This window comes from Crocodylus porosus, unplaced genomic scaffold (genome assembly GCF_001723895.1).
Source record: "Crocodylus porosus isolate Cpor-Errol unplaced genomic scaffold, CroPor_comp1, whole genome shotgun sequence".
Taxonomy (NCBI): Eukaryota; Metazoa; Chordata; order Crocodylia; family Crocodylidae; genus Crocodylus; species Crocodylus porosus.
The window spans coordinates 60,535,035-60,549,371 of NW_017728906.1; the positions used below are offsets into that span (position 1 = coordinate 60,535,035).

A 14,337-nucleotide genomic window follows, 5' to 3' on the forward strand; every position below is an offset into this window, starting at 1 on the left:
AGTTGTTTCTTGAAATAGTTTAGGTAGTGAATATTAGGTCAGAAAAGTATTGGATGCAAGTGTTCATGAAACTAAAGAGAAATAATAGAGCAATGCAGAAACCCCCAAGAGAGGCAACATAGGACTCCTGAGAGGAAGCAGATTGACAGACCTGATGACAAAAGCCACCTTCCTGGGGGACTGATCTTTACACAGTTTTACTCTATTTACTCCCCAGTGTAAATGAAACTTTTTAACTAAAAGTTAATAATGTACTGTCCTAATATTCTATTAAAAGGAGCTGCTTCCATTTAGTAAGTTTGCAAATTGGGTTTGGGCTTTGCCCTTCACCAACCAAGGGAAAAAAAATTATAAGCCACTGGTCTTTTCTTTATTGCCAATAAACTTGAAGAAAGAAGATACAATTAAATAGATTCTAAAATTTATCTTGACTTATTCCCAGAGCTTTTTCTAAAATCAATGTGCTTAAGTAAATCATCTCTTACGTCATGAAACCATGAATTACAGCACCTCCCCAACATAGGTTAAAATAAGATTCCAAACCTTTCGATGTCACGTCTAATACAACCGTAATATAGCATCAGGATATCGGACTTGTATTATTCATATTTTAATGGCATTTTGGTTGCTAGGTTTTAAATTGGCCTCAACAATTATTCACATTTCCTATATTAGTTCAATTTAAAAAAATGATAAAAGCCACCTATCTGGAATCTATTTTTAAATAAGAATGATAAAAGATAAATTAAATGAAACTAAACATAGCAGAAGTTTCCAAACCATTTCACATAGTGATTATTTTAGAATTGTGAAAATGAAGAAGTCTCAGAAAAATGCTCATTGCTCATGTTTACTGCTCTAATATCAGACACTTTAGAAGCTTCACTGATGATGGCTTACTGCCTCCAAATCTGTAACATGTCTTGCTGAGCAGCCTTTGGAGATCTGTGCTTTTTTGCTGCATGAAGTCTAAATGGTGGAAACTGCACTCCAATTTTTCAAGATCTCTGAAATAGCCTCTCTTAAATTAATTGCTTATTCACTATGATCTCTAGCACTGACCTCTCTTCTAAAATCCTGCTGTGGAATCTTTTAGGGGTATACTCTAGTGGCAAAGGCTTAAGCAGACCCAGAAGAAATATTTAATAAAGTCAAAAGGCAAAGTCACCATGGAAAACTGGAAGAGCTGGAGTATAGACTGGAAGGTTTTGGACTCAGTTTAAGCATTAATTTGTTTTTCAAGATTTATGCTGTCATCAAAATTCTTTGACAAAAACAGAACCTTCAAGCATATACATTAATATACTCACATCAGGCATACATATTCTCAATTTCATATTCAGATGTGAATAAATTATTTTGGTTGAAAGTTAATACCATATTCTCTAGCCAGTACTTTTTATGTTTTAAATGTTAAGCCATTTTAATACCTATTCAGTTTGAAAGACAATGGTGCCTTTAAACTATTAGAAAAATGGGGAAAGGAACGGGGAGGGAGTAAAACCCCTATGAATGATTTTTAATTACTTCTATAGATCTGTTAACATTTTAATGGCAATGAACATAGCTATCAGCAGTGGCATTTCCATATCTCATTTTCTTTTTTACCTGAACAAAATATATTCTTGTGTTCCTATTAATAGAATTAATTTTTAAATTAGACATTTTTAGACATGATAATCTCTCCCAAAATGCAAGTTTTATGCAAGGAAAATAAAATTCTTCCTTAATCTGAAGACTGGGTCATATCTAAAGTCAAAAGGAAAAAGATTATACTTTAACTTACATCAATTGGTAAGCTGTTTTCATCAGTCTGGAAAAAGTTCTACTTCCTACTAATTAAGAAGTCTAGAGTAATCTATCCCAGTGATGTTTTATACTTAAATAAGGTTATTTATATATGTTGGAACAGTGCCAGTCTACCAAAGACAATATATAAAAAAAGGATTAGTAGAGCCCTTCTCTCCTTGTTGCATTTAGGTATAGAGATTGATCCTGCAAAGAACTTAGCTGCTTGCACACAGCCCTATTTACATGAACAGATTTCAGGGAGATTACTCAAGGGCACATGGCTATGCACATGCTTGAGGTCTGATTCAGCCAAATATTAAAGCACATGCTTAAGTGCTTTGCATAATAGGAGACGGGCTTAAAATCATGTTCTTACACTAAACTTCAGAACATGACTAGAGTGCTTGACTGAACTGTGAAGAAACCAGAAAATAAAAGGAGAAAAAGTCTAAGTGTGCTCCAGCTCCAGGGCAGGTTTAACAATGAATTAAAGAGCAACATAACAGCTCCCAAACTATGCCAGGAGAAGTGAACAGGAACCCTAAAATGACTCATGTACTTCAGCATGATGTCTTTCTTCCACTAACTGAGAAGAGTTATCCTACCATTATCTGGGCTTGCAAACTACAAAAGATCTTATGGATCACTCTTAATTTTGAAAGGTCTAACTAATGGGTTTAATTTTAACTGAGCCTACAAGAACAAGCTATGCAGAGACCATTTCACAAACAATTTTTCAAAGCATACAAGATTAAATCCATATGCTGCTGGGATGAAGCACAATAAAGCATCACTGAGATAATCTATACTTAAAATGATGGTGTATGACTTATGATTAAGCTTCATTACCTGCAGAGCAAGGGGCTTCCATCTCATATTTTTCAGTAAAGCTGGTGCTGAGGTAAGCATGCTCTGAGGTCGCTTTTTCAAAGTTAAGATAACACCACTCGGGTCCTCTCGTAGTGCATTCACCAAATTTTTCAACTGCCACCCCACCTGGTAACCAGCAAAATCATTACAATAAAGTTGAGGTACAGTATTCAAGATGTAATGTTCCCTTTTTAATAAGGTTAGTAAATTAACATAATAGGTGTGTGCATGTGCGTGTTATATTTTAGAAGATTAACTCAAGAAATGTCCAAACTTACTACATGAGAAACCATGTCAACTATAATAAGTATCACAATGTGTTAAAATGGATATGTACCATTTCAGCTACTAGAAGGAATAAACTACTGTGACTCTACCATCAATGCACATTTTAATTTTATGGTCATTTTAAAACTAATAATAACAAAGCCCAAATACATTTTCTTACAGCAGCTAAAAGGTTAAAAAGCTCTCGCTTCTGTTTCCTACAGTTTAACCTTCAACTGATCAACTTATGCTTCATAATTATCTTAAAGTCTACTAACCATATGTTGTTATACCTCTTCTACTCTAATAATTCCAGCACTATTACTTCTTCAGACTGATGCAAGTATCTGGGATTCAGTGAAAAGTTCTACTATTTACAGTGCTATAAAAATAAACTAAAAGCAATAAGGCAGCTGATTTAAAGGCTAGACTATTTGTCATTTGATTACAAATAATCTTATAAACTTTAATTATACTAAATTAATAAATGAAATGAGCTGCTATCTGCTTGAATATCACTCTAAAGTACATTTTACCAATTAAATTACAACACTGTGAATATTACGAAAAACATTAATACAGAAAGATGAATTGTCAGTTATTTCAAAACACCTGGTAAACTTTTTTAATAATTTGCTGCGCGCACTTTATGAAAAAGAATGAATATGCACGGTCCACACATACAATGTCAACAGTGACTATGGACTGATTTTGGATGCCTAATTTGCAACATTTTTACGACAAATTAATTTTTAAAGATTAGGTACTCTGAATATCAGAGATGCTCTAAGGTATCTCAAGTTCAGCCATTAAAAGTTGAGATATTCAGCATCCTCAATCATTCGGAAATCTTGGTTTATCAATTCAGAAAGCTATGTTATTTAAACACACTTGTCATTTCTGTAGTCTCTGTATGTCCTCTTTGTTTAAAAGCACATTAAAACTCTGCTTTCCACTTCCTTTGAAAGATTATATTTAAAATATTTTCTATTTGTTGTTTTTAACAATAAATTACACAAAATTATATTTTCAAGTTTGGACGTGACATTTTGGCTGCATTAGTTTTAAACACAATGAAGTAAATACATATCATTTAAAGCTACCTTATAGCCTGCTGGTAGAGTATTAAGCAGGGCACCCATGTTGCTAGTCACCGACCTAGTATTACAAAAAATCTGCATGCTGTTTTTCCTTCATATCAAGGAATTTACTCCTGGACACAAAAGAAAAAAACTTCACACAATGTATAACAGTTAATCAAATGGAAGGTACTGAGAAATGTGCAATGCAAGATGCTCAAAATTTAAATATTACCAAGTCTGCGACTTTTGTTTTACCCGTGGCTTTATGTTTTACCAGAATCTGTCTACCCTGCAGTACTTCCTGGAGATGTTGTGGAAACATAATTCATCTGTATGATTTCATTTGATTTGAGCATGCCAAGCCTCACATTGATTTTTCAGGAACCAGTTATTTTCAGAGCTGCTGCTCTGTGGAAGACGGCTGCCTAAGTCATCAAGAGTGTCAATGCCCATAATTTGAGGCACTGCCAGACTGACACTTCACATTCTTCATGTACTACAGCAAACCTAGTCATCCTCTCTCAATACCAAACTGAATTAAATGTTAGGTTCTCACTTTCACTAAACCCAGTGTATATTTGTATAGTACTGCTCATATAAACAAAGCAGCAAAATACTGACAAAATTTCTCCCACAGAACTGTTCTTGGACTCCACATGCAAAAGACTTATGAGCATGGCTGGGACACAAGGGCAAGCCTTACCCTAGGGCTCCATACTACAACAAAACTAATAATTTCCTCTAGAACTTTTAATAAAAAAAAGTTACAATTTTATGCAAAACTTTCGAAATTCATTTACTGCCTTGTTATAGTCTCCATTTTACCTTACAAATATCTGCAACAACTAAAGGGTTAACATGTAAACATATAACTTATTGTTTTTAGTATTAATCTCCTATTTTAAGCATAGCCATCTTGCCTGCCTACAACAGTGCTTTCTGACTTGCATAGCAATTTTGGAGATAAAAGGATTTCTTTAAAACACTAGTGCAATGGTTCTCAACCAGGATGCCTTCCAGATCCGTTCAAGGGTCCTGTGGGATGCCAGGCCAAGCTAGCACTGTTAGGTGTGCAAGATAAACGCAGAGATTTCAAATAAGAATCCAAAGTATTAGAACCATTCTGACCTGTTGTGATCTTTCTTAGGTCTTTGCAACCAAAGAATTGCTCTATTAATTTTTTATAGTAAAAAAATCAAGTGAAAACTAAGACCTGGTGTTTTCTGAGGAGTGCCTCAGACTACAAAGGTTGAGAACCACTGTGCTAGTGAAAGTATTATATTACAAAAATGGAAACACACTTGTAGCTTCATTCCTGCTTTTACGTTGCGATTAAAAATGAATTACAATTCCCAATGTTAAGAACTCTTCATAAAAAGAGTAAAGAAAATGTATTTTTCAGTTCTGTAACATAAAGGTATACTGACCAGGTTAGCATCCTGGCACTGAATGAAGCAACAGGAATCACCTTGAAGAGGACATGAGATGACTAAAAATAGGAGTTACGCCAATTATTCTTGTTATAAAATGAATTTGCATGGGAGAACTATGCTTTAATACCACCTGTTCGTTATTGTAATGGCCAGAAAGATACCCATGAATTGATTTTTGGTTATACTAGCAGATTTTTTAAAATGACCTGAATATTCATTTTCAAGATAGCAGAGATTAAACTGATTATCTGACCTATTCAGTAACTTTCAAATAAGAATCTCTAATCTCATTATAATAGTTGCAAGGATTAAAGGAAATCACTGAATACTGTTATCGAGGTGCCAATAACAAAGATCAGCATACAGTAAAAGCTCTGTTACCCAGCATGCCCCAGGAATGGGGGATGCCAGTCAATCAAATATGCTGGTTAATCAAACATGCACCATCTGGTGCATTCTCCGGCTTCAGTGTGCCAGGGGACAGAGAGGGGGGCCCCGTGAGGCTGCTTTGCCCTGGGCTGAAGAAGTGGCAAAGAAAAACGCGACTTGCAGTGGTGAAATGGGAAGTCCCCCCAGAAGTGATACTTTTGGTTTCACTTTTGCCGCATCCCTCGCATGTCAGTTAATAGAGTTTTCCGGCAGATAATGTGCTGATTAACACAGCTTTTGCTGTATTTGCCATTTCTGCACTGAGATCCTCACCATAAAGAATGAGACCTTAACACAACCTAAGAAAGAGAAGTAATGAGACACCCTAAATAAATGTATTAGGTGCATGGGGTTTGCAGTGGTGAAGAGAAGCGTATGTGCATATCTGGAACTGTTTAAAAGCACACTATCCTAGAGACAGAGAATCTAAGACCCCTTCCAAATATAATCTAAATGTATCCTCCAAAAGTCTGCTTTAAAACCATCCGATCTACCAGTATAGCCAATTGAGAATTTCCTTCAAAATGTCATACTTCCTGTACCATTGTTACACCTTTAAGTACAGGATACTGGTTGGAGATCAGATCAGAAGAGTAACATGGCTGTTTGGACTGTAGCTTTTTCCTGTGACATACTGCATATAATTTGGGACCCTCAGGGTGCATCTACACATGCAGGCAAGTGTGCTTGAAGCATCTCAAATACGAGCAGCACAAATTTGAGCCAGGGATTTTTGCCTCAGCACATGGGCCCGGACATCCACTTTGGTGTGGGGCAAGTCATGCCACTTGGGACAAAACAACTCTGCCCACATGCTTCTGGATCTGCAGCTGGGGGAGCTAGAGCCTGGAGCCAGCACCTGTGGGTGGCATCTACCAGCTCCTTGGATGCCTTTGAGAACCAGTGACTGTGGCCTGGGGGGCTCTGCTTGGTGTCCCCCCACCCCCTGGAGTACTTATTTCACGTTTTGACCCTTTGACCCCCACATCACTCCTATCCTGTTTTTTTCCTAAGTTGTTCCATGAAATCCATTCACCCATTAGGCCCCATATAGTGGGGGTTACTAGTTTACCGGGTGGGCCTTAGAGTCCACAGCAATTATATATATTAGAGAGAGAGAGAGAGAGAGAGAGAGAGATCAGTTGGGCAATGTTTGATTGCTATATTTACAATTTTAAAGCAATTTGGAAACCTACCAGTGTCTCTACCATCAGAATAAAATAAATTCTGAATATCTATATGTCTTGATGTTTGCTTTTAGTTTCATTATCATGATGGGTGTGTGATGGGGAATGTGGGGTTTGCAGGAGGAGGGTAGGATGCAGGATGATGTGTGGGTGGGTGTGGGGGGCTGCTCAGGATGGGCGAGTCCCCTGCCCCCCCCACAGGGCGCTGCCCTGCCACACAGCACATGGACTGCCCCCACCCGCAGCACAGCTGCAGCCCCCCTGCAGAATCCCAGCTCCTCCCCCACAGGGCCACAGCCCCCCTCAAGGGTCCAGTTCCCCCCTGCAATCCCAGACCCCCCACATGGCCACAGCCCTCCCTCCCCCATTGACAGTGGCTGTGGGGCACTCAGGGCCCACTGCTGCCAGCCACCCTGTGGCGCAGCGCAGCCCCAAACACCAGAGAGCTGGTGCCGCCTGTGCCACTTGTCGTGGGACTGTCCCGGCTTGCTGTGGTGCGACATGGGGCCGTGCACCTTTCTCCAGCCCCAGGGCCACTCGCGCTGTCACCCAGGTGCTGGCACTGCTCACGGGAACCATGTATCATGCTGGGCCAGGGGACCCATGCCCCCTGACCAGCCCCACCACCCACACACAGCCCCCCCCAGCCCCTACTTACCACCTGGGTCCTGATCTTTGCCGTGCTTCTGTTTGTCCCAGCACACTAAGGGTGCATGCCCCATATGCTGGGACAGCAGAAGCACATAGAGACGCTCTGGCCAGAAACCATAGTGTCTCTACTGGGGACCGCTTCCTGGTTACCCAGGGTATTTTTTGATACCTGGATCTCCAGGTATCAAATTCTGAGACTGTGCTGCAAATAGGCAGTGCAAGGAACGTTTTTTCGTTCACAGCGTGCCTGCAAGAGGCACATGCGTACTTGTCTGGACATGCCCTCAAAGTCTCTTTCACATTGGGAAAATCTAGTCCCATGTGAATTTGGGGGAGAAGTCTCCCCAGCTACAATACAGTACTACCTCCATTGAAATTAAATTCTGGATCATTTAATTCTTAACACGTATCGCTGTAAGATTATTAAAAGGAATCCATGCCAATTTGTGTTATCTTGTAGACCTTGACGAAAGTAACCAAACCAAGTCCTGAAACTAAGTCATTGTGTGCAAGAATTTTCAGTTTCCATTTTATTATGGTACAAATTTTATAGTGTGCTATTAAACTGGAACCATGATTAACTCTAAAAAAAACCCCCACTGTGTTCGAGTAATGTTTGAACTTTCAAAAATATAGCACTGAATTTCCCAACTTCTGGATACCTGATTTCTTAATGTTAATTGCATTAATAGTAGCTTTGAGTGTGGAATTTTGATGTGCAGTAAGAAACTAATGTTATCTGGTAAACACTTGGGCTTTTACTAGAAAAAGGTAATTTATGAAGCAAACCTTCTTTAAAAGCCCTATAATTTGGTATATTTATTGTTTTCAATTCCATTACCCAATAGACTGTAAGGAGTAAGAATATATTAGTAAATAAATAAATAGATAAATAAAGACTTTAGTATTTTTCAAAGAAAAATAAATTAATTTTATTTACAACACACGTCTTTTTATGAATTCTTGATTAGATATTGGTGTTTTGTTTGTTTTCAAATTTGCTGAGCTTGGTTTGGATTTTCTGGGTTTGTATTACAGATTTGTACATTTAAGTAAAAATACTATCTAACAAGATGAGCAGTCCATTTTTAATAATTTAGGATTACTACAAGGTGTTTCAAATAATTCACCAGATTAAATTAATTTTGTCAACATGATCTAACCATAAACATTTTCTTTAGTTGGAGACTGACTGCAATATTGGTTTTTGCTAAGTAGTATACATGTTACCTCATGCACTTATTACTCATGTTGAAGTTGATAAACTAGAGGTACAGCCTGTAATGAAAGAGGTACACATAACTGTAAAGATGAGGAGACAAGAATCCTGTTCCTCTTTGGTACATGACTGCCTACTGTAGCAGGCCCACCCAGGTTACGTTATCACAATAGACCAATATGATACTTTTATTCTAAATTCTTAAATTGCTTCAGTTTTCCTTAAAAATAATCATCTAGAAACACTTTTCAAGAAGTGATTAAAATCTTAATTTATTCTATTATCTGGATGTGAAAGAGGATTCATGTCTTGAAAAAATTGGTTTGTTTAAAGTCTTAACCCTGAGCATGTGCACAAGATGACTCTGCACCTTCCTTATGGTTGTAAACCATTTTGGGTACTACTGAAAATAAATAAGAAGTAATAGAAAAGTTTTGAAGGAGTTGCTTAATTTATTAAGACTCCTCCTTCATCTTGCTTCAGGAAAATTATTAGTAGTCCTCTTTTCCTTACCGCCTCGTTTTCCAAATTAAGATGGAATAGAATAAACACTCTGAAACTCAAACTATTCTTGGGAGAAAGGACTGTCAGCTGAGTCCTTACTGCCAAGTCTCATCCAATTTTGTCCACCTGGCTCCTCCAGAATCTATAAAAATTATCTCACTAGGACTGAGTTCTTGCTCTTCGGAGTTCCAGTTAGTGGCCCTTTCCCACAATCAAGAATTTTACATCAGTACTTTCTTAATCATGGGCAGTTTTCTGCATAACATCAGAACTCCATTAATACATTAAAGTTCCATAGTGTATAACCAATTCCTGTTCTCCAGTTCACCACTGTTCTTGTGCCTGGCTATGGATACATGTGAGTATTGTCATCAAAAAGCCCTGAAATGCATTAAAGGATCAGTTTAGATGCAACTAAATGGATCTAAGTTGAGTATTTTAAAGTCGCCATAGCATAGAGGTAGAAGATGGCACTAAATAATTTAAAAACTCTAGAAATTCAGTACATATTCCACTTATAAACTTTTGTATATTTAAAAAAAGAATCAAAACTTGCTAGTCCAAGGTACGGTCCAACTTAATTAGCTGGAGGATGAAGTTATGAACAACTAATAAGAGGTTGTGGTTCTGGAACTAAAAATGGGCATCTTTGGAAGACAACTGACAGTGCACAAAGAGATCTGATAAGCACAAATCTTCCATGGATGTAGGACTATATTTTTTGGAATGTGATCTGACCTGACTTGAAGTTTTAGGGAAAAGGGAAACTAGTAAAGTCATTACAGTTTAGAAGGAAGAGGAGTATTTTCCTGCTAAATATAAATTGTAACATCTTTTAACTCTATTTTCCTGCTTAACAACCATGCTAAATCAGCCAAACTATCATTTACATATTTTTTCAAAAATAAAAAAAAAATACGCTACTCCCTATCTTTAGTATTGCTCCTTGCACTATAATGCAGTGAAGAGACTTTTAGACTGTGCAGTTTCCTCAAACTCAGATATGAACTTCTACCAAGTAAGATTTTGCCAGGAGAGGTACATTCACGGTTACCCATATCCAAATCTCAAAAACCCCCCAACAAAAATGAAATTATTCATCTCCTTTCATCTTAATAATTAAATGTGCAAGAAGCAGCAAATTGAGCCTATTAAATGATCATCTTATCAGTCACTTAGAATGACCCAATGTACTGTTGACCAGATCAGGCAGCAGCGAAGCAAAATATTAACACAAAAGGAAGCATTTTACATCTGGTTTGGTGAAATACCTGGCATAAGATTAATAAATAAAAAGGCTGATTCCTGCTAAAAGATCAGAGTTGAAATTGATTGTCTGATAGCTCCATGAAAGACCAGAAGGAAGAAATGGACATTCTTCTTCCCCAGCCGTGTTAAATTATAATAGAAAACAGTGGAATGTTGTGGCGTTCTCTACACCCTATGATTGGGTAGAGAAGCCACATAAGAGGATGAGGAGGGTTACTACCTAGACTACTATGGAAAAGTGCTGGGAGAGGATTGGATACTTAAAGTTTGGAGAAACACTCAGCTAACTCATCACCAGTAATGTGTCATCCACCCTTATGTGACAGTGTTCATCCAAAGATCCCATAGCACTTTTTAAAGGTTGGTTGGCAAGTATTACCATAGTTATGAATGAGGGGTCTTTCACCTCCCTTATTTAAACAAGCTGTTTTAAAATAAAGTAAAAAAAAAAAAAAAGAGGTGGGAGTACTACATACACATACTATAGTACTCTTCTTAATCTAACTGAACCCCCATAATATTATAGTCCAATTCATACCACCATCCCAAAATAATAATTTACACAAGCTACAGTGAAGTATATAATATCTTTTACTAGATAATATTCAGGTATTTTATAAACATTTTTTAGTTATCACTAAGGGCCTGTAAAGTAAATAGTATTATACTTATCTTGTAGATAGGTAAACAAAAAAACAAAAAGGTGAAGCGACTTTCCCACAAATAAATAAAGTCAAGAGCAAAACCAGAACCAGAACCAGAACCAAGAAATACAGACTCAAGGGTATCCTGCTCTTAAGATTATGGGCCTGATTCCTATTAACATTTTAGGCATCCAAAGTAGACTCACATGTCCAAGGGTGGATCCAGGATTTGGAAAAGGGATGTGCAGCAGGAGCTACCTGTGCTGCTCCTTAGGGTATGGGAATGAGGTGTGCTTGAAAAGGGACACAAGAGGAGGGGAGCTAAGTAAGAAGCAGGGGCAGAGAACGGACATCTCCTACCACTGCTGTTGCTATCCTAAGTGGAGCCTGGCATGCATATGCGCACTACCCACAGCCTGCAGCTGGAGAAGGGCAGAAGCAGCTTGGGAGTGGTGGATGGGTCCCTTTCCCTACCACTGCACTCTGTCCAGCCTTACTGGGTGTCCTCTGCTGGCCCAGGAGCTCCAGCTGCAGGAAATAGCTTCATGGGGTGCTGGGCTCAGCAGAGAATAGCAGCGGCAGCAGCAGCCAGGTTCCCTCTTTCTGCCCTCTACTCCTTGCTGACCCCCATAATCCCCACTGGTAGGAAGCAGAGGCAGGAGGGAAAGTGCGAACTATCACTGCTGTTCCAGCTGAGCCTGGCACTTGGCCCAATTCCTCTCCATAGCCCCCATCTATGGGGGGACAGGTGCAGCCTTGAGGGTCCCTCAGTCACCCGGTCAGTTGGAGACATTGACAGTGGCTGGTAGGGCCATTTCAGCCAGGCCTGCTCAGGTGTCCCCACTAGCCCATGGACTTCTAGTGCTTGTTTTTAATAAAGGGTCTCAACTGACACAGCTTGAGCTCCTAACACCCCTGCTGCTGCTGCTGCAGCACTGGGTGAGAGTTCGGGCTCTTCCTTTGCAACTGGAGTATTGGATCCCTGTACCCTGCTTAGAGAACCACTTTCCTTACTGGGGGCCCACCAGACTGGGGCCCCCTCCAATTCAGCTCCCTGAGCTCATGCACCACTTCCTCGCCACCCCCCAGCATCTCAGCAACAGCAGCTGGATTGCAGGGAACCCAAACAAGAGGGCAAAATTGTCCTGCCTTTGACCCTGGATGAAGCAGTTTTGCTACGCTTGTACTGTTACAGGCTCATGCATGGGAAACAATTCCTTCTCCCCCTTTGAAACAGCTATAAATGGATACATTTTCCATGCCCTCAATTCGATGGGGAAGATGACAGTGTGGTATAAAAATAGGTATACATTAGCAGATTTTTCAGGGGCTTAAATAGGATGGAACTTATCACACTTAGATGCCTAATAAGTGGGACAGAAGCTAGCACTATTTTTACACTGCCTCTCCAAAACATTTATTCTGTTAAACTCCTAGCCTGCAGAATTTCAAATTGACTAAACTGTCTTGTTCCATCTGGGTATTTATACAGCCCTATGAATGCAGTATTTGAAGGCGTCACAAGAATTATCGGAACAACCACATTTCCTCACATACAACACTCATCTTTTTGCCCCAAAATCATCCCTCCAGAACTGGGAAACATATTTTAGGTACGGAAGCTGATTTTGTGCCCTGGAGAGAAGCACCCAGCTTTGATTCCCCCTTTCATTCTGCCATTCAAAAACAAGGTATGTATTATATTCTAGGGTGTGCTGTATGTGAGGGAAAGATGGTATTCTTGTAACAGGATGAAGTCTTCATGTTTTAGTTACAGGAACTGTGAGACATGGAGAGAATTAGAGAGCTACCTGCAGACAAAGGAGACAAAGGAGAGCTGTGGCAGAACTAAGAAATGTGTAAACTTCTAAATTATTAAGTTGTGGCCTAGTCATAAACCCAGCCTTCAGAAGAGTGCCTACAGATTTAATAAACTTTCCAAACAGTTTAAATAGATTAAATTAGTCACCACAACTGTATAATTTCTAAGGACATCTTACTCTCTTAATAATAATCCTACCTCTGAGTTTATCAAAATTCTAAACTAATATATTGTTTTTGTTTTTTTCCCCACTATTACACAGGAAATCTTCAAGAACATTTTGAACATGTAAATCATCACATTAATTTTAAAATCTAAGGAATTGGGAATAGAACAGTGAAAAGTATCTCATTGTGAAAAGTATACATTAAGCATACACCTGGTTTTAAAAACGACATGGTGTCAGAACACAGATGAGATTCTTGAAAGGATATCATAGATAATGATTTATTTTCCTGTTTATTATTTGGAGCCTCTACACCTGTGTGTGCTTCAATTTCTCTAATTCTATGTAACGAATTATCAAAACATTGCCAAAGCAGTAGCAATGTTGTCCAACAAGTCACTTCCAACTCCATCTTGGAGTCACCTTGTGTTTTTTAGAGCATGAAGAAAACTTACTTGAGATAACAACTTGCATCATTACCACAGATAGATACTTTTGCCCTTGATATAGATGGGTCCAGATGCTGGATGTTCACTTCCAAAGGTGAAAGTAAATTAATATATGTTTTTAAAAGTTTTCATACAAAACAAAAAAAAATTAAACACATTGTCAATGCTCCAGAGAAAAAGAAAAGGAATGTCTGGTAATCAAAAAGCCTATAGCTACACTTCCTTATGCTGGTTTTGCTCAGTACCACTGAATTCTGATATAAAAATAATCTCCCTGTTTTATATTATACAGGCTAAAAAGCACTTAACTCACATAAAACCATTCTATAAGCAGTACTAAATTGTACATATGCACATATATACACTTCTGTAACTATTCTGCAAGCAGTACTAAACCATATCTATCTATACCTCTCTCAACATATATAAGAAAGATACAGCTAGGTAGCTAGCTAGGTTTTAGTACTGTTTATAGAATATATACAGTGTGTGTGTGTGTGTGTGTGTGTGTGTGTGTGTGTGTGTGTGTGTGTGTGTGTGTGTGTGTGTGTGTG

At 38.5% G+C, this 14,337-nt stretch overlaps 1 protein-coding gene across 3 annotated transcripts in view; it reads right to left on the reverse strand.

Moving 5' to 3' along the window:
* CNKSR2 (connector enhancer of kinase suppressor of Ras 2) overlaps nucleotides 1-14,337 on the reverse strand; it is a 353,085-nt gene that overhangs the window by 150,572 nt on the left and 188,176 nt on the right. For 2 of the 3 annotated variants that reach the window (XM_019529183.1, XM_019529182.1), the window contains exon 9: nucleotides 2,641-2,787. The exons of the other annotated variant lie outside the window; for it this stretch is intronic. In XM_019529183.1, the coding sequence (XP_019384728.1) occupies nucleotides 2,641-2,787 (147 nt within the window). The remainder of the gene's footprint in view (nucleotides 1-2,640; nucleotides 2,788-14,337) is intronic. 3 annotated transcript variants of the gene reach the window in all.